This window comes from Hemitrygon akajei, unplaced genomic scaffold, assembly GCF_048418815.1.
Source record: "Hemitrygon akajei unplaced genomic scaffold, sHemAka1.3 Scf000050, whole genome shotgun sequence".
NCBI classification, from domain to species: domain Eukaryota; kingdom Metazoa; phylum Chordata; class Chondrichthyes; order Myliobatiformes; family Dasyatidae; genus Hemitrygon; species Hemitrygon akajei.
In genome coordinates this window covers 5,873,961-5,899,993 of record NW_027331936.1, presented here as the reverse complement: position 1 = coordinate 5,899,993, position 26,033 = coordinate 5,873,961, and the positions used below count along the sequence as shown (strand labels likewise).

The following is a 26,033-nucleotide window of genomic DNA, read 5'->3' as shown; positions in this document are numbered from 1 at the left end:
TGTAATCTCGTAGGGAGAGATTTGCTCTGTCCATTGGAAGTCGAGATTCTATGCACGGACAAGGATATCACGCTGGAACTGTGAACAACTGAGAGCTTCCTCTGACCACCCAGAGGTGGGCACTTTATCTGGACTCCAGTACATTTGAACACCTTCTGCCAGCGGCCGACTCTCATGTGACTCTGTGTTATGACCCTACATGGTGCTCAACTGAGGAAAGCTAATATTATGCACCCCTCGAGGGACAGAAATTCCCAGTCATGGTGATTGGACAGGTTAATGTAAGAGACGGCATTGCATTTCTTGCTGAAGTTCCAGATTTCTTTTGGCGACAGACAGGATTGGTGGTTCCCCATACCACCTTCAGGGTTTGCCCTGGGTTAAAGACAAAGAGCCTAGGGCTCCTTGCCTACACCCTGACGAAACAGGCCTCCAGCACCGAGGGAGACTGGCAAGACTTTGCCGCGGGCCAACTTCGATACTGGAAGGAGTCTGAGGTGAAATCGGGACATCTGGTAAGACATTCTTTTAATAGTGACCGAACCCAAGACGTTGTACCCCATCTCTGGGCAATTTCAGTCCATGACGTCAGCCCTCCTGTCTGGATCACTGTGAAAGAAGGACAGACTCTGCCATCCATTCTGCAATACACCCTCTAGCCTGTCCGGATCACAGTGAAAAAAGGACAGACTCTCCCATCCATTCTGCAATACCCCCTCTAGCCTGTCCGGATCACTGTGAAAGAAGGACATTCTCTCCCATCCATTCTGCAATACCCCCTCTAGCCTGTCCGGATCACAGTGAAAGAAGGACAGACTCTCCCATCCATTCCGCAATAGCCCCTCTAGCCCGTCCGGATCACTGTGAAAGAAGGACAGACTCTCCCATCCATTCTGCAAAACCCCCTCTAGCCCATCCGGATAACAGTGAAAGAAGGACAGACTCTCCCATCCATTCCGCAATAGCCCCTCTAGCCCGTCCGGATCACTGTGAAAGAAGGACAGACTCTCCCATCCATTCTGCAATACCCCCTCTAGCCTGTCCAGATCACAGTGAAAGAAGGACAGACTCTCCCATCCATTCCGCAATAGCCCCTCTAGCCCGTCCGGATCACTGTGAAAGAAGGACAGACTCTCCCATCCATTCTGCAAAACCCCCTCTAGCCCATCCGGATAACAGTGAAAGAAGGACAGACTCTCGCATCCATTCCACAATACCCCCTCTAGCCTGTCCGGATCACTGTGAAAGAAGGACAGACTCTCCCATCCATTCTGCAATACCCCCTCTAGCCTGTCCGGATCACAGTGAAAGAAGGACAGACTCTCCCATCCATTCTGCAATACCCCCTCTAGCCCGTCCGGATCACTGTGAAAGAAGGACAGACTCTCCCATCCATTCCGCAATAGCCCCTCTAGCCCGTCCGGATCACTGTGAAAGAAGGACAGACTCTCCCATCCATTCTGCAATACCCCCTCTAGCCTGTCCGGATCACAGTGAAAGAAGGACAGACTCTCCCATCCATTCCGCAATAGCCCCTCTAGCCCGTCCGGATCACTGTGAAAGAAGGACAGACTCTCCCATCCATTCTGCAAAACCCCCTCTAGCCCATCCGGATAACAGTGAAAGAAGGACAGACTCTCACATCCATTCCACAATACCCCCTCTAGCCTGTCCGGATCACTGTGAAAGAAGGACAGACTCTCCCATCCATTCTGCAATACCCCCTCTAGCCTGTCCGGATCACAGTGAAAGAAGGACAGACTCTCCCATCCATTCTGCAATACCCCCACTAGCCCGTCCGGATCACTGTGAAAGAAGGACAGACTCTCCCATCCATTCCGCAATAGCCCCTCTAGCCCGTCTGGATCACTGTTAAAGAAGGACAGACTCTTGCATCCATTCTGCAATACCCCCCTAGCCTGTCCGGATCACTGTGAAAGAAGAACAGACTCTCCCATCCATTCTGCAATACCCCCTCTAGCCTGTCCGGATCACTGTGAAAGAAGGACAGACTCTCCCATCCATTCCGCAATACATCCCCTAGCCTGTCCGGATCACAGTGAAAGAAGGACAGACTCTCGCATCCATTCCACAATACCCCCTCTAGCCTGTCCTGATCACTGTGAAAGAAGGACAGACTCTCCCATCCATTCTGCAATACCCCCTCTAGCCTGTCCGGATCACAGTGAAAGAAGGACAGACTCTCCCATCCATTCTGCAATACCCCCTCTAGCCCGTCCGGATCACTGTGAAAGAAGGACAGACTCTCCCATCCATTCCGCAATAGCCCCTCTAGCCTGTCCGGATCACTGTGAAAGAAGGACATTCTCTCCCATCCATTCTGCAATACCCCCTCTAGCCTGTCCGGATCACAGTGAAAGAAGGACAGACTCTCCCATCCATTCCGCAATAGCCCCTCTAGCCCGTCCGGATCACTGTGAAAGAAGGACAGACTCTCCCATCCATTCTGCAAAACCCCCTCTAGCCCATCCGGATAACAGTGAAAGAAGGACAGACTCTCGCATCCATTCCACAATACCCCCTCTAGCCTGTCCGGATCACTGTGAAAGAAGGACAGACTCTCCCATCCATTCTGCAATACCCCCTCTAGCCTGTCCGGATCACAGTGAAAGAAGGACAGACTCTCCCATCCATTCTGCAATACCCCCTCTAGCCCGTCCGGATCACTGTGAAAGAAGGACAGACTCTCCCATCCATTCCGCAATAGCCCCTCTAGCCCGTCTGGATCACTGTGAAAGAAGGACAGACTCTTGCATCCATTCTGCAATACCCCCTCTAGCCTGTCCGGATCACTGTGAAAGAAGAACAGACTCTCCCATCCATTCTGCAATACCCCCTCTAGCCTGTCCGGATCACTGTGAAAGAAGGACAGACTCTCCCATCCATTCCGCAATACACCCTCTAGCACGTCTGGATCACTGTGAAAGAAGGACAGACTCTCCCATCCATTCCGCAATAGCCCCTCTAGCCCGTCCGGATCACTGTGAAAGAAGGACAGACTCTCCCATCCATTCTGCAATACCCCCTCTAGCCTGTCCGGATCACTGTGAAAGAAGGACAGACTCTCCCATCCATTCCGCAATACACCCTCTAGCCCGTCTGGATCACTGTGAAAGAAGGACAGACTCTCCCATCCATTCTGCAATACCCCCTCTAGCCCAACCGGATCTCAGTGAAAGAAGGACAGACTCTCGCATCCATTCCACAATAACCCCGCTAGCCTGTCCGGATCACTGTGAAAAAAGGACAGACTCTCCCATCCATTCTGCAATACCCCCTCTAGCCCGTCTGGATCACTGTGAAAGGACAGACTCTCCCATCCATTCTGCAATATCCCCTCTAGCCTGTCCGGATCACTGTGAAAGAAGGACAGACTCTCCCATCCATTCTGCAATACACCCTCTAGCCCGTCTGGATCACTGTGAAAGAAGGACAGACTCTCCCATCCATTCTGCAATACCCCCTCTAGCCTGTCCGGATCACTGTGAAAGGACAGACTCTCCCATCCATTCTGCAATACCCCCTCTAGCCTGTCCGGATCACTGTGAAAGAAGGACAGACTCTCCCATCCATTCTGCAATACACCCTCTAGCCCGTCTGCATCACTGTGAAAGAAGGACAGACTCTCCCATCCATTCCGCAATACCCCCTCTAGCCCATCCGGATCACAGTGAAAGAAGGACCGACTCTCGCATCCATTCCACAATACCCCCTCTAGCCTGTCCGGATCACTGTGAAAGAAGGACAGACTCTCCCATCCATTCCGCAATACCCCCTCCAGCCCGTCCGGATCACTGTGAAAGAAGGACAGACTCTCCCATCCATTCTGCAATACCCCCTCTAGCCTGTCCGGATCACTGTGAAAGAAGGACAGACTCTCCCATCCATTCTGCAATACCCCCTCTAGCCCGTCTGGATCACTGTGAAAGGACAGACTCTCCCATCCATTCCGCAATACCCCCTCTGGCCCATCTGGATCACTGTGAAAGGGCAGACTCTCCCATCCAGTCTGCAATACCCCCTCTAGACTGTCCGGATCACTGTGAAAGGACAGACTCTCCCATCCATTCTGCAATACACCCTCTAGCCTGTCCGGATCACAGTGACAGAAGGACAGACTCTCCCATCCATTCTGCAATACCCCCTCTAGCCCATCCGGATCATAGTGAAAGAAGGACAGACCCTTGCAACCATTCCACAATACCCCCTCTAGCCTGTCCGGATCACTGTGAAAGAAGGACAGACTCTCCCATCCATTCTGCAATACCCCCTCTAGCCCGTCCGGATCACTGTGAAAGAAGGACAGACTCTCCCATCCATTCTGCAATACCCCCTCTAGCCCGTCCGGATCACTGAGAAAGAAGGACAGACTCTCCCATCCATTCTGCAATACCCCCTCTAGCCCGTCCGGATCACTGTGAAAGGACAGACTCTCCCATCCATTCTGCAATACCCCCTCTAGCCCGTCCGGATCACTGTGAAAGAAGGACAGACTCTCCCATCCATTCTGCAATACCCCCCTAGCCTGTCGGGATCACAGTGAAAGAAGGACAGACTCTCCCATCCATTCTGCAATACCCCCTCTAGCCTGTCCGGATCACAGTGAAAGGACAGACTCTCCCATCCATTCTGCAATACCCCCTCTAGCCCATCCGGATCACTGTGAAAGGACAGACTCTCCCATCCATTCTGCAATACCCCCTCTAGCCTGTCCGGATCACAGTGAAAGAAGGACAGACTCTCCCATCCATTCCGCAATACCCCCTCTAGCCCGTCTGGATCACAGTGAAAGGACAGGCTCTCCCATCCATTCTGCAATACCCCCTCTAGCCCGTCCGGATCACTGTGAAAGAAGGACAGACTCTCCCATCCATTCTGCAATACCCCCTCTAGCCGGACCGGATCACTGTGAAAGAAGGACAGACTCTCCTATCCATTCTGCAATACCCCCTCTAGCCCGTCCGGATCACTGTGAAAGAAGGACAGACTCTCCCATCCATTCTGCAATACCCCCTCTAGCCCGTTCGGATCACTGTGAAAGAAGGACAGACTCTCCCATCCATTCTGCAATACCCCCTCTAGCCTGTCCGGATCTCAGTGAAAGAAGGACAGACTCTCCCATCCATTCTGCAATACCCCCTCTAGCCCGTTCGGATCACTGTGAAAGAAGGACAGACTCTCCCATCCATTCTGCAATACCCCCTCTAGCCCGTTCGGATCACTGTGAAAGAAGGACAGACTCTCCCATCCATTCTGCAATACCCCCTCTAGCCTGTCCGGATCTCAGTGAAAGAAGGACAGACTCTCCCATCCATTCCGCAATAGCCCCTCTAGCGCGTCCGGATCACTGTGAAAGAAGGACAGACTCTCCCATCCATTCCGCAATACCCCCTCTAGCCCATCAGGATCACTGTGAAAGAAGGACAGACTCTCCCATCCATTCCGCAATACCCCCTCTAGCCCGAGGCAATGTTTTATGAGGACGGAAGCTCTTTTGTGGATCGAGCAGGAATACGATATTCTGAATATGCGATAGTGACGGACAGTGAAGTAATTGAACAGGCCTCTTTTGAAGCAGCTGTCTCCACCCCGAAGGCTGAGCTGTTTGCTCTGACTCGTGCCTGTATCCCAGCAACAGACAGAAGTGGGAACATTTACACAGACTCCCGTTAAGCGTTTGGAATTGTACATGACTACGGGGATCTCTGGGAACGTGGGGGTTCCTGACTTCCTCTGGCCACCCCATTAGTAATGTCACTTTTGTAAACAACTTACTCACCGCTCTACAGCTACCTCGAGTTTTGTTCTTCTCAGGAGGATGCCTCTGAGGAGGAGTGAAAACTGTGGTCCCAGATGGGGTGCCAGAAAGACCCCGACCTAGGTTTTTGGATCTCCCAGTGGGACAGGTTTGTGTTCCTACACAGCTTTTACCAATATTGGTTGATTATATACATAATTGTACACACCTGGGAAAGGAGGGAATGGTTGGTAACCTGTACCCTGCACACCGGGTACGACTACCCTGCCAGGTGGATCTTTCTCGTGTCTACAAGTTGATTTTATTGAATTGCCTGGAGTACAATGCTATAGATACTGCTTAGTTATTATAGATGTGTTTAGTAGATGGATTGAAGCTATTCCAACTACCAATAATACTGCTGTGACTGTTGTGAAGGTATTATTAAGGGAAATAATTCCCAGGTACGGCCTGCCAGAGATGCTGAGTTCAACAATGGCCCACACTTTATGGTGAAAGTAAATGAAGGAGTATGTAACAAACTAGCTATCAAGCAACAATTCCACTGTGTACACCACCCACGGGCAGCTGGCAGAGTGGAAAGAGCCAATGGCACTCTGAAGAGTAAACTGGCCAGACTAACAGTGGAGACTGGACTCACTTGGTTGAAGGTCCGACCATTAGCCCGATTCCATATGAGGGTTACCCCACAGGGGAAAACAGGGTTGTCACCAGCTGAAATTATTTCTGGATGGCCCATGAGGACACCCTGGGGACAAAGTCTCAGGATTAAAGGCAAAGTGAATAAGAATAAGGAACCTTGGTTCTTGAGGGATATTGGAACTCTGATAAAGAAGAGAGAGATGTATGACATGTGTAAGAAACAGGGAGCAAAGAAGGTACTTGAGGAGTATAAAAAGTGCAAACAAATACTTAAGGAAGAAATCAGGAGGGCTGAAAGAAGACATGAGGTAGCGTTGGCAGTCAAGGTGAAGGATAGTAAGAGCTTCCACAGGTATAGTAATAGCAAAAGGATAGTTAAGGGATAAAATTGGTCCTCTTGAAGATCAGAGTGGTGGGCTATGTATGGAACCAAAAGAAATTGGGGAGATGTTAAATGGTTTTTTTCTGTCTGAATTTACTAAGGAAACTGGCATGGAGTCAATGGAAATAAGGCAAACAAGTATTGAGGTCATGGAACCTATACAGATAGAAGAGGAGGAGGTGCTTGCGACCTTGAGGCGAGTAGATAAATCTCCAGGACCTGACAGGGTATTCCCTCGGACCTTGAAGGAGACTAGTGTTGAAATTGCAGGGGCCCTGGCAGATATATTTAAAAGTCGTTATCTACAGGTGAGGTGCCAGAGATTTGGAGGATAGCTCATGTTGTTCCGTTGTTTAAAGCAGGCTCTAAAAGTAATCCGGGAAATTATGGGCTGGCAAGTTTGATGTCGGTCATGGGTAAATTATTGGAAGGAGTACTAAGAGATAGGATTGACAATTATTTAGATAGACAGGGACTTATTAGGGAGAGTCAACATGGCTTTGTGCAATGTTTAACAAATATATTAGAGATTTTCGAGGCGGTTACAAGGAAAGTGGATGAAGGCAAGGCAGTGGATGTTGTCTACGTGGACTTCAGTAAGGCTTTTGACAAAGTCCCGCATCGGAGGTTAGTTAGGAAGATTCAGTCACTAGGTATACATGGTGAGGTAGTAAATTTGATAGGGAATTGAGAATGGGAGAAGTCAGAGAGTGGTAGTGGAGGATTGCTACTCTGAGTGGAGGCCTGTGACTAGTGGTGTACCACAGGGATCAATGCTGGGTCCATTGTTATTTGTCATCTATATCAATGATCTTGGATAATAATTTGGTAAATTGGATCAGCAAATTTGTTGATGATACAAAGATTGGAGGTGTAGTGCACAGTGAAGAAGGTTTTCCAAGCTTGCAGAGGGATCTGAACCAGCTGGAAAAATGGCAGATGGAGTTTAATACAGACAAGTGTGAGGTATTGCACTTTGGAAATCAAACCAAGGTAGAACATACAAGGTAAATGGTAGGGTACTGAGAAGGGCACTAGAACAGAGGGATCTAGGAATAATGATACAAAATTCCCTAAAAGTGGCATCACATGTAGATAGGGTAGTAAAGAGAGCTTTTGGTACATTGGCCTTTATAAATCAAAGTACTGAGTATAAGAGTTGGAATGTAATGGTGAGGTTGTATATTGCATTAGTGAGGGGGAATTTGGAATACTGTGTGCAGTTTTGGTCACCGAATTACAGGAAGAATATTAATAAGGTCGAAAGAGTGCAGAGAAGGTTTACAAGGATGTTGCTGGGACTTGAGAAACTGAGTTACAGAGAAAGGTTGAATAGGTTAGGACTTTATTCCCTGGAGCGTAGGAGAATGAGGGGTGATTTGATAGAGATGTATAAAATTATGATGGGTATAGATAGAGTGAATGCAAGCAGGCTTTTTCCACTGAGGCTAGGGGAGAAAAAAAACCAGAGGACATGGGTTAAGGGTGAAGGGTGAAAAGTTTAAAGGGAATATTGGGGTGGGGAGCTTCTTCATAACTGTGTCTGACTGGTACTGGCATAACTGATAGATAGATAGATAGATAGATACTTTATTCATCCCCATGGGGAAATTCAACATTTTTTCCAATGTCCCATACACTTATTGTAGCAAAGCTAATTACATACAATACTTAACTACTTAAATACATTGAATGGTAACTTAAGCTCAGTCCTAACCCCGGCACTTTAACATATCTTACTCCTGGTGGTTGAATTGTAAAGCCGAATGGCATTGGGGAGTAGTGATCTCTTCATCCTGTCTGAGGAGCATTGCATCGATAGCAACCTGTCGCTGAAACTGCTTCTCTGTCTCTGGATGGTGCTATGCAGAGAATGTTCAGGGTTTTCCATGATTGACTGTAGCCTACTCAGCGCCCTTCGCTCTGCTACCGATGTTATACTCTCCAGTTCTGTGCCCACGACAGAGCCGCCTTCCTTACCAGCTTATTAAGAAGTGAGGCGTCCCTCTTCTTAATGCCACCTCCCCAACACGCTACCACAAAGAAGAGGGTGCTCTCCACAACTGACCTATAGAACATCTTCAGCATCTCACTACAAACATTGAATGACGCCAACCTTCTAAGGACGTACAGTCGACTCTGTGCCTTCCTGCACAAGGCATCTGTGTTGGCAGTCCAGTCTAGCTTCTCGTCTAACTGTACTCCCAGATACTTGTAGGGCTTAACCTGCTCCACACATTCTCCATTAATGATCACTGGCTCCATATGAGGCCTAGGTCTCCTAAAGTCCACCACCATCTCCTTGGTTCTTCTGGGCACATTCTGTCTTACTCCCAACTATTTCCTACCTTCCTTTGTACAGGTATGTAATGTCTAAAGGACCAGTGTTTGAGTAAATGAGACTCACCAAACTTTCTCCCGACTGAATCACTGGAATCTCCGAGTCAGATGGGTCCTCTCCAGTCGATGCTCTCAATCCTCGGGCTGGTTCACTTGTTGCTGTTCCCTCGTCTTCAGTCGTGGTTTTTCTTCCAATAAGTCTCTCACTGCAGGTCTAACTTTAACATGAAAGATAATGAAGCACGTTAACAATGAAAAGGAGGACCAAACATTTCTGCTTAATGTTACTAGGAACAAAACTCACTGAAATTTAAACGTTGGCAAATATAATGATCTCAGTGAACAATCTTTAATTGTCCCTCACACATCACAAAACAATACGGGATAAGAAGGAGCTATCATTCAGTCATGGTAAGACACAAGACACAGGAACAGAATTAGGTGATTCAATCCATCTGGTCTGCTCCACCACTCAACCATTCCATCATAGCTAATTTTTAATCCAACACCATATTCCTGCCTTCCTCCTGTAACCCTGAAACTACTCAGCAATCATCAGTATATTAATCTTCACAAATAGACCCAAATGGCAGACTCAAACAAATTCTGCGGCAACAAATTCCACAGATCAGACATCTTTTGGCCAAAATTTTTTTCTCATCTCAGTTTTAAAGGGAAGCAAGTTTATTCTGAGACCGTGCTGTCAGATCACAGACTCTCTGTCTAATGGAAACATCCTCTCCATGTCCACTGTATCCAGGCTTTTCAGCATTCGGTAAGTTTACTTAACCATACATCCCCCTACCACCCCCACCGTCCCTCTGAACTCCATTGAGCACAGGTCCAGAGCCATCAAATGCTCCTCATATATAAATCCGATCATTCCTGAGATTATTCATGTGAACCTCATTAGCAACAACTGCACCGGACACATTACCAGGAATAACAGACAAATCGGTTCCAGGATAATTTACAGGGAAAAGTTGTGCTTCCTGTACTGTTATACTATCACTCCATTTCCAGGTTAAAACAGGACCATTTCAGGAAATTTGTATTACAGATCCTAGGATACAGATCTTGTCTTGTCTATACTGGACCGACCGCCGTCGCTGGACTATAAACGTGCAGGAGTAATGCATGGCTCAGCTCTACTGCGGGGAGCGGAGGCTCGAACCATTCTCCCCCTAGACTTCCCAGTCTCTCGGTAAAGCAGGCAGTGAAATCAAAGATCCCCACAACCTGGGACGTTCTCCTTTCTCACCCACCCCACTCCGGAAGAAGACACAACAGCCATAAAGCTCCAGAACAAATCTGAGGAGCCTCAGGAAACAAGGCGAGTTCGGGTAAGTTAATGGGACTCAGCGACCAAAATCACACCACGTGATCTGGCGTCACAAAGGGGAGGGCGGGGCGAATCTGCGGCACACAGCCTCACGTGACCTGACGGCGGGACTTCCATTTCAATTCTGTGAAAATAGACAGCCTGGGCTCCTGGTTTGGATCGTTCAATGCAGATTAAGTGAAGTCTACACATTTCTGACGAGCCCAGATAGTTGGGAAACAAATGAATTCCTGGCCCTCAGTTCGGGGCTCACGGCCAACATCGGATCTCCCCGCGCGGGATCGGTCTCAATACTCACCGATGGGAAAGTGATATCTTCGGCCCGCAGACAGTGATCCCGACGGAAGAGACGAAAGTCTTTCACGAACACACAGCCGACCCACTTCAGCTCTGAACGGAGAGGAAAACACCGTCCACCCGGAGACTGTGGACATGCGCGAAGAGATTTTACATCACCGGGAGGCGGGGCCTCGGAAACAGATGCGCAGATGCTGCCCATCTGCTGTTAAATGGGAGGGGCAAACGGGATCACGTGTCAGGATTGATTGAAACCCCCCCCAGGCAGAGACTCCGGCTCCTCATTAGTCTGTGGAAAGAAGCAAACTTGCCGCTCACATCTCCTCTCACCTTAAATGTATTAGACATTTCAGCCCCCAGGAAAAATATATCCACTCTATCTATTCCTCTCGAAATCTTAGAAATGTCCATCCAGTCTCTCCCCAGCCCGCGCCGCTCTGGAGAAAACAGCACAAGTTTGTCCAGCTTCTCGTTATAGCTCATGCCCTCTAATCCAGGCAGTGTCCTGGTTAACCTCTTCCCCGCCCTGTCCAAAGCCCCGACATCCTTCCGAGAATGGGGGCGACCAGAACTGTATGAAACACTCCAGATGTGGTCTAACTAGTTTTATAAAACTGTGTTACGAACTGTAACGTTTTCGAAACGAACCAGCAGCAATAGAGTTCACAGTGGAGTCTGGTTTTGATGTTAAAACCATTCTCTTTATTTGTATCTACTTATAGTAACTTAATGAAATAAAGGAAAGTTGACAGTGTTAGGTGTATATATGTGTAAATATAATTCCCAAACTATCAAGCGTGAGGGAACAAAGCTTAGAGTCTTGAGATGGTAAAGTAGGAAAGTTCAGTAATCCACGGAATAAATGATGGGAGAGAGATATTTGTAATCCAGGGTGAAACGTAGAGAAAAGGCAGTTACAACAAAATAACCGCCGACGAAGTTCTTATCTGTTGAATCCGTCCACATACAAGTTATCAGCGAAAGTGACCTGTCACAGGAATACCGTCTTCCGGGGGTTGCCACACAACATACCCAGGCAAGGGATAACACAAGATATTCCAAAACTCACTCCTCTGGATTATACGAAGTGTCAGCCACACACGTTCGTTGTGGGTCCGTGTACCGATGATCAACCCACTCTTGTGGGCATAGGAGAGTTCCAAGCCTCAGCTGCGACTAACTGAAGCTATCAGCTTTTCCAGTCTCTCTCTCTCTCTCTTTAGACTGGCCGACTGCCTGTCTGCAGATCGCTCTCTCTCTCTCTTATGGTTCAGTCCACAGTCAGCGCTGTCAGCCTGTGACTGACGTCATAGTCCCGCCTCCTTGGAGTCTGAGATTCCTCTGATCATCGACACTGTTCAGGGTTTTGCATTTAACAGTGTACTGTCTCATACATTCGACCTACCGAGCTGCCAAGATGATCATCACTAATCAAATCTCACTGAGATTTCTCAGGTCCTGTTGAATTTATTGCCAAGTGCACAAGTACGGGAAGGTACAGGTACAGAGAAACACTGACTTGTGGCAGCATCACAGGCAAGTACATTCAGATAACACACGGAACACAAATTATACGATTCTCTGTCAATCACAATCTGTAAATATGTTTTAAGTCATTAACGATATATAAAATACATTTTGTCATGATCAATATTAAAATGTGCATTTTGTGTCAACAACAGACTTGGAAATGTTGAATTTGATACCTGTCTCCCATTCCTTCTCTAATCCACAACCAACTCCTGTGTTTTTGTCACAATGAGGGAGAGGTTGTTTTCTTGACACCACTGTGTCGGGGTGATGACTTCTTCTCTGTCGGCTGCCTCGTTATTATTTGAGATTAGGACAGTCAGTGTAGTGTCGTCAGCAAATTTAATTAGCAGATTGGAGCTGTGGGTGGCGACACAAGTCATGAGTGCACAGAGTAAAGTAGGTGGCAAGAAGCCAACCCTGTGGGGTATGTGTGCTGAGGGGCAGAGAGAGAGAGAGAGAGGTGAACGAGCCCATACTTACCACCTGCCGACGATCTGACAGGAAGTCCAGGATTCAGCTACACAAGGCAGGGTGAAGGCCGAGGTCTCTGAGCTTCTTGTCGATACTTCACGCCTTCGTATGGCTATTGCTCTGCCCATAACTGCAAGGAACTGCAGAGAACTTTGGAGAGCAGAGAACATCAGAGAAACAAGCCTCCACTCCATGGACTCTTCCTACACTTCCCATCCCTCGGAAAAGCAGGCCATGTACTCAAAGATCCTCACAATCTGGACATTCTCGCTGCAAACCCGCTCCCCCATCGGGAAAGAGATACAAAAGCCTTAAAGCGCGTAACACCAGGCTCAAGGACGGCTTCCTGTCTGTGGTTATAAGCCAAATGAATGATAAAATGTACTCAGCCTCACAATGTAACTCGACGTGACTCTGCACCATATGTCTAGTGATTGTTTTGCCAGTTTCATTTTTCATTTTTAGAATCTTTTTTATTGATACATAATTGTCTACAGCTATAAAATGATACAAAACTTCAATAGATTAATATGTATACCATAATAAAGCTGAAAAAACTGATCGTAAAATATAAAAATGGAAAAATCTATATACAGAAAAATAAGGGAAAGAAGTACCCCCATTTAACTCGGAAAGAAACCCACTAACCAGAAAAAGGGGGGGGGGAATCCATTAGGAATGAACCCCCCGGAGCAATACGTTTGACCATCATCTAAATTTTTAAAAAAAGAATCATCAACCGACATTTCATATTTATAAAAAAATAAAATTGGACGGAAACCATATAGCATAATTCAAATTAAATGATAATATTTGGCAAAAGAACCCCATCTTCTCTCAAAATCGAATCGAGGATCATAAGTTCTACTTCTATTTTTTTCCAAACTAAGACATAACATTCCGTGAGAAAACGATTCAATTAATGTAGGGGAAGAAATATCTTTCCATTTTAATAAAATAGCCCTTCTTGTCAGTAGTGTAACAAATGCAATTACATGTTGATCTGAAGATGAAATTCCCTGAATATGATGTGGAGCTATTCCAAATAGAACAGTCAATCTATTAGTTTGTAAATTAATTTTCAGAGCTTTAGAAATTGTAGAAAATAATGATTTCCAAAACGATTTTAATGAAGAACATGACCAGAACATATGTGACAAAGTAGCTACTTCAGTTTTACAACTATCACAGCATTTGTCTATACTAGGAAATATTTTAGATAGTCTCCCCTTTGTTAAATAATAACGGTGAACAGTTTTAAATTTAATTAAACAATGGTCGGCACATACAGAAGAAGAATTTACGTTTTTCAAAACTCGAAGCCAATCTTCATTAACAAAGATCATATTAAGTTCTCTGTCACAATCTTGTTTAATCTTTAGTGATAGGTTCTCGTTTTGTAACAAAAACAAATGATAAATGCTGCCAATGGAACCTTTCACGAAGGGATTCAATTTCAAAATGGTATCGAAAAAAATCAGATTCTTGTAAATATGGAAACTTAGGTAAATATCGTAAAAAATGTCTAACCTGAACATATTGCAAAAAAATGTGCATGAGCGAGAGAAAATTTGTTAATTAACTCTTCAAAGATCATAATGGACCATCACAAAATAAATCTGTAAAAGAATGGATCCCTTTATTTTCCATAGGAGAAAAATGGGGTCAGTTGTTGAAGGTTTAAATGAGAAGTTTCGATGTAAAAAACTAGTCATCTTAAATTGTTTAAAATTTTAAAAAAAACGAAACTGAACCCAAATCCGTAGGGATTGTTTAATAACCGGGTAAAGATTTAAATTTGGAATTTTAGAGAGCTGTAAACGTAATGGAGCTCCAAAAATTGAAGTTAAATAAAATTGTTCAACAGATTTTAATTCCAAATCAACCCATAATGATTTTTGGTTCTTATCAAGCCAATATAACAAAAAACATAATTGTCTAATATTCACAGCCCAATAATACAGGCTTAAATTAGGAAGTGCAAGTCCCCATCGTTTTGTAGATTTTTGTAAATGATAGCTATTAATTCTTGGTCTCTTGTTGTTCCAAATAAAGGAAGAAATAAGAGAGTCAATTTGATTGAATTTTTTTTAGTTAAAAAGATAGGTATATTTTGGAAAATATATAAAAATCTAAGTAAGATCATTTTCACAGCATGAATCCGACCTATTAAAAAAAAGTAAGTGGATTCCATCTAGAAAATTGTGCTTCATGGAGTCCATTAAAAGAACTACGTTCGCTTTATAGAGATCTTTATATTTTTTTTAGTAATTATAATACCTAAATATCTAAATGTATTAACAATTCTAAAAGGAATATCATTATATATACTAACAGGGACATTTAATGGAAACAATTCACTTCTTTCAAGTTGTTTATACCCAGAAAATTTAGCGAAATCTTTAAGTGTTTCCAAAAGATTAGGAATTGATTCCTCAAAATTTGAAATAAAAACCAAAAGATCATCTGCATAAAGAGAAATCTTATGTATGGTTCTATTCATAGAGATACCAAGAATACTTTTAGCTTCACGTAGTGTTATAGCTAAAGGTTCCGATACAAGATTAAATAATAAAGGGCTTAATGGACATCCCTGTCCAGTGCCACGAGAAACTGAGAAAAAAGACCTGCAGTTATTAGTAATGACAAGCTCAAGGACGGCTTCCTGTCTGTGTTTATAAGCCAAATGAATGATAAAATGCTCTCGGCCTCACAATGTAACTCGACGTGACCCTGCACCATATGTGTATCTGCACTGCACTTTCTCTGCAGCCATAATGCTTTGTTACAGTTATTGTTCTGTCGTATATCAGCTCACTGTACTGTTGTAAAGTAGTAATCTGTGTGGATGGTACGTCAGACAAGATTTTCACTGTAGCTCAGAACATGATGAGAATAAACAAATTCACCACTTTAATTGTGTGGAAAAATTAGACAGACTGAGCTTCTGTTCTGGAACCTCAGAAGGAAACTTAACTGTTGTCATTTCTGTGGAATACAAATATATGGAAAATGCTTCAATCTCACATTACGGTCTGCGGTAACTGGGATCAGGTGACCGGTGGTGGGTCTCCCATATCAATATCAGAATCAGGTTTAATACCACCGGCATATGTCATGAAATTCGTTGTCCCTGCGGCAGCAGTAGAACCTAATTCATAACAATAGATTTTAACAATTGTGATTTAAAATAAGAATATGAATAAGAATAAAATAAGAATAGTACAAAATGAAAAAAAAGATGTAATAAACTATTTTAATTGTGTGGAACTATTTGACTGACCGGGTTGTTGCTTTGGAAATTTTGCAGTGAATTTTAACTGAACTGTAGACATTTATGAGAAGTGCAGATAAATACAAAAGGTTAAATTCTCACATAAATGGGTCAGACACCCAGAAACATCGGCAGCACTTCAGCAGGTAAAAACAGTGGAATGAAACATGCTGAAAATATTGCAGAAAAAAACATATTGTCCACCACAACGAGAGGACGTGACAGATCCGGATCTCACTGCCTTGTCTGAACGGGGAAAGATGAAGCTACACGTACACGTAAAGTGACCCGCAGATGCTGCAGATCTGCGGAAAAATGTGAACAGGAAACGGGATCAGGAGACGGTGGAGGGTCTCCCACCCCCAGACGGAGAACCAGCTACCCACCACTCTGTGGAAAGAAGCAAACTTGCCGCTCACTTCTCCTCTCACCTTAAATGTATTAGACATTTCAACCCCCGGGAAAAATATATCGTCTGTCCACTCTATCTATTCCTCTCGTAATCTGATAAACGACCATCCAGTCTCACCCCAGCCTGCGCCGCTCTGGAGAAAACAACACAAGTTTGTCCAGCCTCTCGTTACAGCTCATGCCCTCTAATCCAGGCAGTGTCCTGGTAAACCTCTTCTGCGCCCTCTCCAAAGCCCCGACATCCTTCCGAGAATGGGGGCGACCAGAACTGTATGAAACACTCCAGATGTGGTCTAACTAGTTTTATAAAACTGTGTTACGAACTGTAGCGTTTTAGAAACGAAACAGCAGCAATATAGTTCACAGTGGAGTCTAACTTTGATGTTAAAACTACTCTCTTTATTAGTATCTACTTATGATGTAGTAAGTTAATGAAATAAAGGAAAGTTAACAGTGTTATGTGTATTTATGTGTAAATATAATTCCCAGACTATCGAGCCTGAGGGAACAAAACTTAGAGTCTTGAGATGGTAAAGTAGGAAAGTTCAGAAATCCACGGAATAAATGATGGGAGAGAGATATTTGTAATCCAGGGTGAAACGTAGAGAAAAGGCCGTTACTTCAAAATAACCGTCGACGAAGTTCTTATCCGTTGAATCTGTCCACAGACGAGTTATCAGCGAAAGTGACCTGTCACAGGAATACCGTCTTCCCGGGGTTACCACACAACATACCCAGGCAAGGGTTAACACAATATATTCCAAAACCCACTCCTATGGATTATACGAAGTGACAGCCACACACATTCGTTGTGGCTCCGTGTACCGATGATCAACCCACTCTTGTGGGCATAGGAGAGTTCCAAGCATCAGCTGCGACTAACTGAAGCGATCAGCTTTTCCAGTCTCTCTCTCTTTCTTTAGACTGGCCGGCTGCCTGTCTGCAGATCGCTCTCTCTCTCTTATGGTTCAGTCCACAGTCAGCGCTGTCAGCCTGTGACTGACGTCATAGTCCCGCCTCCTCACGCCGGCGCTCTTAAAGAAACAGTCACAGTACGACAGCAGGCTCGTAACAGCCGCAACACAACTTCCCGACTTTTGAACTCAATGCTTCAACTAATAAAGACAACCATGCCCTTTGCCCTCTTAACCTCCCGGTCAATCTGTGCAGTCTCTTTCAGGGAGCGATGAACTTGGAGTCTAAGATCCCTCTGATCATCAACACTGTTCAGGGTTTTGCATTTAACAGTGTACTGTCTCATGCATTCGACCTACCGAGCTGCCAAGATGATCATCACTAATCAAATCTCACTGAGATTTCTCAGATCCTGTTGAATTTATTGCCAAGTGCATGAGTAGGGGAAGGTACAGGTACAGAGAAACACTGACTTGTGGCAGCATCACAGGCAAGTACATTCAGATAACACACGGAACACAAATTGTACGATTCTCTGTCAGTAACAATCTTTAAATATGCTTTATGTCATTAACGGTATGAAAAAATACATTTTGTCATGATCAACATAAAAATGTGCATTTTGTGTCAATAACAGACTTGGAAATGTTGAATTTGGTCCCTGTCTCCATTCCTCCTGTAATCCACAACCAGCTCCTTTGTTTTTGTCACAATGAGGGAGAGGTTGTTTTCTTGACACCACTGTGTCGGGGTGATGACTTCTTCTCTGTAGGCTGCCTCGTTATTATTTGGGATCCGGCAAATTTAATTAGCAGATTTGAACCCGCCACTGCTCCCCACAGTGCACTATGTACTGATTGCAAAGCTACGAAATTGCATGTGAATGGCCTCCCCTCCCCCAACTCCACTCTTTCTGCCTCACCAGCAGACTGGGGCATCTCACATCTCGCTGCCTCCGCCAGGACATTAAACTGTGAACAACTGTGGTCAGGGACTGATCTCTGGGGTACTCCAAACGCTACCTCCTTCCAGTCTGAAAACGACCCACTCATCCAGACACACACTACCGGCAGTTTATCGATCTCCAACGAAAAAGCCTAATCATCTACTCCCGATGTTCAATACCATTGCTGACTCTGAGTTTACCACCGTCAAATGCCGGGAGGGACATAATAATCAGAAAGTTTCTAGTCACAGCCGTGTAAATAAAATGTGATCTCAGTAGGTGTGTGGCGCATGCTCAGAATGCGAAGGAGACAGACAAACTGAGCCAAGTCACAGACTGATGAAGGGGAGGAGTGATCCATTTTGACACAGAGAGGGAAGCTGAGAGTTTGATATTGTGCATGATACCGGAACTGTGGCCAGTTAAAAGATGAAGCTTTGTTCCTTCAAAATGTTTTGAGTTGTGACAGTGTTTTTATCAGAAGGCACCATGAAGACTCAAATTATTTCAGTTGAATTGTTGTCCTTCACCCACTGACGTACTTTGTAAAATTTTAGCAGTGTAGAAAAGTCAAAAGATCTGTGTATGGGAATCACAAACACAACAGAACGTCAGTTCCGCTGTATCTGTCAGTTCACCAGCGCTTGAATGCCGCCGATCCTTGAATGTGGAGGCGGAGATGCTGGAGAAGACAGCGCCCCTCTCGCTACAAGGAGTGATCCATGTGTCCATGTCCGTGATCTGATTGGATACACCGCCATGACGTTCAGAGCACTGTGACGTCATTCACTGGCTCTCATTTTGGAAGGGATTCAGTCAGTCAGCCATCGCAGATACACCAACAGCTTCACACTGGGAAGCGGCCGTTCACCTGCTCCGTGTGTGCGAAGAGACTCATTCAGTTAACCCACCTTGTGATGCTCCGGTGAGTTCACAATAAATAGAGGCCACATTTCTGTCCGGAGTGAGCAAAGAGTTTTACTCAATCATCCCAGCTGCTGCAACACCAGCAACTTCACATCAGGGAGGAAGTTCAAATCAGCTCCGTGTTAAATGTTTCACCATCACGGTGGCTGAAGGCAGCTGCAGTTTCATGAGGGACTGTTACTGTCAGATTCTGCAGTTCTTGCGGCTGCTCATCGCACCCAGGACTGAACCCTGGTCACTGAGCATTGGAGGAGTCTGTTCTGCTGATGTTAGCCTTAAACTAGTCTGGCATTTAATATTGTGGATCTGTGACAGATGAAATCACTTTTCTATCAAATTCCGTGTCTAACTAGAGAGGTCCCTGCCGATGTTTCTGTTCCATATCAGAATATCAAAATCTACCCCTGCCATTCCCTTCGCACTCACCCTGAAATGACACGTTGCAACTAGTCACCACTCTGTGGGATCGGAGATTTCCATTGAATTTCATAGAATCATAGAAATCTATAGCACATTACAGATCCTTTGGCCCACATGGTTGTGCCGAACATGCAACTTACTCTAGAAACTGCTTAGAATTACCCTACCACATAGCCACCTATTTTCCTAAGCTCCATGTACCTATCTAAGAGTCTCTTAAAAGACCCTATTGTATCCTCCTCTACCACCGTCGCTGGCAGTGTGTTCCACACACACACCACTCTTTGCTTAAACAAAGCTTAGCTCTGACATCTCCTCTGTACCTACTTCCAAGCAGCTTAAACCTATTCCCCCTCGTGTTAGACGTTTCAGCCCTGGGGAAAAGCCTCTGTCTATCCACACGACCAATGCCTCTCATCATCTTATACACCTGCATGAATTTCCTGCATGATTTTCTCCGGTCTGAATAAGACGATAAGCTCACTGTGGTTTTGATGTTCTCTCCCCTCTCGCCCATCTCCCCCCTCGCCCCTCTCCCCTCTCCCCTCTGCCCCTCCCCCTCTCCCCGCCCTCTCTCCCCTCCCCTCTCCATCCTTCCTTCCTCTCCTCCCTTCCCCCTCCCCTCTCCCCACTCCCCTCCTCCCCTCCTCTCCTCCCCTCCCGTACTCCCCTCCCCTCCTCCCCACTCTCCCCCTCTCCCCCTCCCCTCTCTCCCCTCTCCCCCCCCTCCTTCATTCCTCCCCCACTAACCCCCTCCTCCCCTATCCCCCCACCCTCCCCTCACACCCTCCCCTCTCCCCCTCCAACCCTCTCACGCCTCCCCCTCCCTTCCTCTCCTCCTGTCCTCCCTTCCCCTCCTCCCCTCCCCTTCTCTCCTCTCTCTCTCTCTCTCTCCCTCCCCTCCTTTGTGTTTCACGTCACAGACCCGCCTCACTCAGGCACTTAAAGGGACACTCACAGTAAACTTACCTGCGGTCTCGTAACACAATGCACCTCTAAAGTCTGACAGCAGACTAGCGAGTGAATCTTCGATGGTGCAGAGTCAGAAACCAAAGAGTTTCCAGATTGAGTCAGGGCTTTGGGGCTGCAAAGAGAGATGGGGTCCAGAGTTTGCGACGAGGAGGAGGAATCAGACCAGCAGGAAAAGCTGCAAAAGAAAGATTAGAAGCATTTGGAAACTGGTTGATTGAAAAAAAAAGCTGGTTAATTTCTGCAAAATACTGGTGGAAATCAACAGTCAGGCAGCAAATGTGGAGAGGAATAAATAGACAAAGTTTAGGCCGAGCCTAGCCTGTGTACTCCGCTGCTTAGTTGCTGCTTGAACTGCAGAGTTCCTCCAGCATTTTGTGCGTGTGCGTCTCTGTATTCCCAGCAACTGCAGAATCTCCTGTGTTTTATAACTGCATTTTACTTTGGCATTACCTACACGTTGATATTGAGTATATTGCTTATGGGAGCCGCTTTCTACGTTAAAACAGCTGCAGATTTTTCTATACACACGGAAAAAAAATGAGGTATGGACATTGAACAGGTGCTTGCAGAAAAGTTTAATGGCACCGTGATTACCCATAAGGCCATGCGTTAAGAATTTCGCCGGCGCTGAAGCGCCGATGAAATACGCAGGCGTCAGTCTGAGGACGTCCCCGAGTATCACGCATGCGCGCAGTACACTGATGGCCTTGAAAATGTCGGGTACGGGTAAGAACGATTCTCTGTGTTTTTATCTTAAACACCGACTTCAGAACGATTCCTGTGAAATCCGGACACCGTGGCCAACAATCCCGGCACAGTCCTGCTCTCGTCCCTCTCTCTCTCAGCACCACGATCCGTACACGGGCCCCGGGGAGCTTCCGGCTGATGAGTGAATGGGAACCGATGGATCTCTCAGACAGAGCTGAGCTCCAGCTATCTAAATGCAAGGATTAGGAACTGGGAGAAAGGGAACAAAATCTTTTACATCACCAGTTGAGGAAATCACCTTTGTTCTACCTCCAATCACTAATAAGAGAAAATCTGAAGATGCTGGAAATCCAAGCAACACACACAAAATGCCGGAGGAACTCAGCATTAGTACTCTTTTCCATAGATGCTGCCTGGCCTGCTGAGTTCCTCCAGCATTTTGTGTGTGTTGCTTGAGCTCCCTCCTCTCGTTCTGGACTTTTCTACCGGTGAGAACATGTTTTGACCCATTCTCTCTGGGTACACAATGATATCAAGCACCTTTGCCTTGGGCAGCAAGTAGCTGTCACATCTCAAATGTGCCAGACTTCAGTGAGACAGACTACTGCCCTTCCCTTCATATTCATTGGCATTACCATCACTGAGTTCACCACCGTCAGTCTTTGTCTGATGTGTGTATTGTGGCGATGCAAACATTGCTGGAGAATTGGGGGAGGCTACAGGGGAATATAGAAACTGAGTTAACCACTGTCAGTCATTGGGGGGGGGGGGGGGACGGTTCAGGGGAAATATTTATGTAGAATATAGATACTGGTGATATTTGTTTGTATTCTGGTGTTGCAAAAGTTGCTGGAGAATTTGCAAGTGGGAAGAAGTGGAGTGATATTTGAAAATCTGACTTTTTTTAGTGTAACTTAGCAAGCTAACCACATATGGACAATATACAAAAACTTTGGTGAGAAAATCCTTCATTACCCATTACAGGCCTGCTACATAGGTTGTGTGAGAGTGCAGATGAACTGGATCAAACCCAGAGGAGATCAAAGTTCCTATTGACAGTGATTTGCTAGCTGTGAAAATGAATACCTCTCTATATAAAATTCACTGTGCACATCTTGTCACTGGGTAAAAAAAATGCACAGTGCAAGACTTATGTACACACTGGTTATTACAAATTAGAGGGGGTATTGGAGGGAATATGGGGAGACCTGTAGTGTCCCTGATGCCCTGACTTACAAGAAATGAATCCAGCTGCAGCTTGTAACCCTGCACTTTAAGGAGTTGGAACTTGAAACGCATATGGTGATTGATGGTCATTCCAGATACCAGCACTCTGCCCAGTCAGGAGATGATTTCTCTGTCCAACTTGGGTTTAACCTCAGTGTAACAGTGTGATACCAAATCAAACCTTGGCAACTCAAGAAATCTCATCTGAAATGTTGTCCTACACCCATTTATTGATGTTGTAAATCTTTTACAGGTTAAAAACGGGAAGGAATTTGTCTCCAGGAATCTCAAACACGGCACAACAGTTTTGTTGTCTCTGTCTAGATATTTAAGAAGTGGAGCAAGGGATTCAATCGACCATCCTTCCTGCTCAGACAGTGGGAATGGATTCACTCGGTCATTTCAATTGAAGGTACATCAGCAAGTTCACACTGGGCAAGGCCATTCACCTGTTCTGTGTGTGAGAAAGGATTCTGTCGGGCATCCCACCTGTGGACAAACCTGTCAGATCACACTGGGCAGAGGCTGGTCATCTGCTGAATTTCGGGGAAGGGATTCTCTCGGTCATCTGACCTAATGGCACACCAGCATGTTCACACCAGGGGGCAGCCATTCACCTGCACAGTCTGCGGGAAGGGATTCACTGCATCATCCAACCTACAGAGACATCAGCGAGTTCACACTGGGGAGAAGCCGTTCACCTGCTCAGACTGTGGGAAGGGATTCACTCAGTCATCCCACCTACAGAGTCATCAGCGAGTTCACACTGGGGAGAAGCCGTTCACCTGCTCAGTCTGTGAGAAGGGATTCTCTCAGTCATCCAACCTACAGAATCATCAGCGAGTTCACACTGGGGAGAAGCCGTTCATCTGCTCAGAATGTGGGATAGGATTCACTCAGTCATCCCAACTACTGGCACACCAGTCAGTTCATAATGGGGAGTGGCCATTCACCTGCTCCGTCTGTGGGAAGGGATTCACTCAGTCATCCCACCTACAGAGTCATAAGCGAGTTCACACTAAGGAGAGGCCGTTCACCTGCTCAGTCTGTGGGAAGCGATTCAGTCAGTCATCCCAGCTACAGAATCATCAGCGAGTTCACACTGGGGAGTGGCCGTTCACCTGCTCAGAATGTGGGAAGAGATTCAGTCAGTCATCCACCCTACTGAGTCATCAGCGAGTTCACACTGGGGAGAGGCCATTCACCTGCTCAGTCTGTGGGAAGAGGTTCGCTCACTCATCCACCCTACAGAGACATCAGCGAGTTCACACTGGGGAGAGGCCGTTCAACTGCTCAGTCTGTGGGAAGGGATTCACTCAGTCATCCATCCTACAGAGTCATCAGCGAGTTCACACTGGGGAGAAGCCGTTCACCTGCTCAGTCTGTGGGAAGGGATTCACTCAGTTTTCCAGCCTACAGAGTCATCAGCGAGTTCACACTGGGGAGAAGCCGTTCATCTGCTCAGTCTGTGGGAAGGGATTCACTCGATCATCCATCCTACAGAGTCATCAGCGAGTTCACACTGGGGAGAAGCCATTCACCTGCTCAGTCTGTGGGAAGGGATTCACTCAGTTATCCAGCCTACAGAGTCATCAGCGAGTTCACACTGGGGAGAAGCCGTTCACCTGCTCAGACTGTGGGAAGAGTTTCACTCGGTCATCCCAACTACTGGCACACCAGTCAGTTCACACTGGGGAGAAGCCGTTCACCTGCTCTGTCTGTGGGAAGGGATTCTCTGAGTCATCCAGATTACTGAGTCATCAGCGAGTTCACACTGGGGAGAAGCCATTCACCTGCTCAGACTGTGGGAAGGGATTCACTCAGTCATCCAACCTACAGAATCATCAGAGAGTTTACACTGGGGAGAAGCCGTTCACCTGCTCAGTCTGTGGGAAGGGATTCACTTGGTCATCCCACCTACAGAATCATCAGCGAGTTCACACTGGGGAGAAGCCGTTTATCTGCTCAGACTGTGGGAAGGGATTCACTCAGTCATCCACCCTACTGAGTCACCAGCGAGTTCACACTGGAGAGAAGCCGTTCACCTGCTCAGTCTGTGGGATGGGATTCTCTGAGTCATCCACATTACTGAGTCATCAGCGAGTTCATACTGGGGAAAAGTCGTTCACCTGCTCGGTCTATGGGAAGGGATTCACTCAGTCATCCACCCTACTGGCACACCAGTCAGTTCACAGTGGGGACTGGCCGTTGTTATGAATCCCTGGGTTTCCTTTGCTGTGGACTGTCATTTTAAGAGAGAGAGAGAGATTAAGAAGGTGAATCAGTCTGACTTGCAGCTTGTTTACATCGCTCACAGCTTGTTTAGTTTTAACCGAGGACACAGACACTCAGAGTCAGATGGAGACAAAGGAGGAAAAATGGAAGGATCGAAGCCAGGGAACTAGTGGCCAAGGGTCACTGTTTGGAACTTTCCTATGCCCACAAGGGTGGGTTAATTATTGTTCACCGTACATCAAATGTGTGGTTGTCACCTCGTTTGATCCATAGGAGTGGATCGGATTTGGGGCATCCTGTGGAGACCACTTATGTGTTAGCCCTTGCCTGGGGTAATTCACTTGAAGATGATACACCTTGTGACAAGTCACTTTCGGTGATAATTTGTATGTGGATTTGGAATGATGACGGATAAAATCTACAGCGACTGTTCTCTCGTTTTACCACCGTGGAACCTGTGGAATTCTACATATTTGCCTTCTCTCGCCATTTACCCTGGATTACAAATCTCTCTCTCTCATCGCCTATTCTGTAGTTGAACTGAACTTTCATACTTTACCATCTCAAGACTCCAAGCCTTGTTTCCCCCGAGTTCAATAGTTTGGGAGTTATATTTACTCACATTTATAAGCTTAACACTGTTAACTTCTGTTTATCTTGTTTATGTTGCATATTACAAGTAGATTCTAATAAAGATAGATTTAACATTAAAACCAGACTCCAGGTGTAGAGTATTGCTGCTGGCTTGTTTCTAAAGCAATATGGTTCGTAACAAATTTGGAGCCTGCGTCTGGGATATGGACAAATTTGGGGGCTATTGATCAATTAATTATTGATTTAATTGGGGAAATCCCTTTTGATTTATTTGTGTGTGGAAATCAGCAGCAGTGGATATTGATAAATTTCTGTAGGTTGGATGACTGAGTGAATCCCTTCCCACATACTTCCTCATCCAGGTCATCCACTCTCGGTCTTCCTGGAATCATTCTTTGACACTTCTCCGGACCCACTCCAATACGAGCACATCTATTGCTCAGATAATAAGTCAGAAGTACAGGTCGGAATCTGCTCACCATACACCAACAGTGATCTGCCCAATGCGTTATAAAGCTATAGTATCGCATCCTTGCTCTTATATTGCTAACATTGCAGTTGTCATCCTTAATCAACTCAATCTGCAAGCAAACCTTTAGGGCCTCTTGCTCAAGGACT

General features: G+C 45.9%; 1 protein-coding gene across 1 annotated transcript; it reads left to right on the top strand.

Moving 5' to 3' along the window:
- The first annotated feature begins 23,162 nt into the window (after window positions 1–23,162).
- Window positions 23,163–25,482, top strand: LOC140721101 (uncharacterized). Its single transcript, XM_073035966.1, has one exon. The coding sequence runs from the start codon at window positions 23,163–23,165 to the stop codon at window positions 24,801–24,803; it is 1,641 nt and encodes a 546-aa protein (XP_072892067.1). The 3' UTR covers window positions 24,804–25,482.
- The last annotated feature ends 551 nt before the right edge of the window (window positions 25,483–26,033 follow it).

Coding starts and splice junctions, on each gene's coding strand:
- LOC140721101 (XM_073035966.1), top strand. CDS start 23,163: ATGGCACACCAGCATGTTCACACCAGGGGGCAGCCATTCACCTGCACA.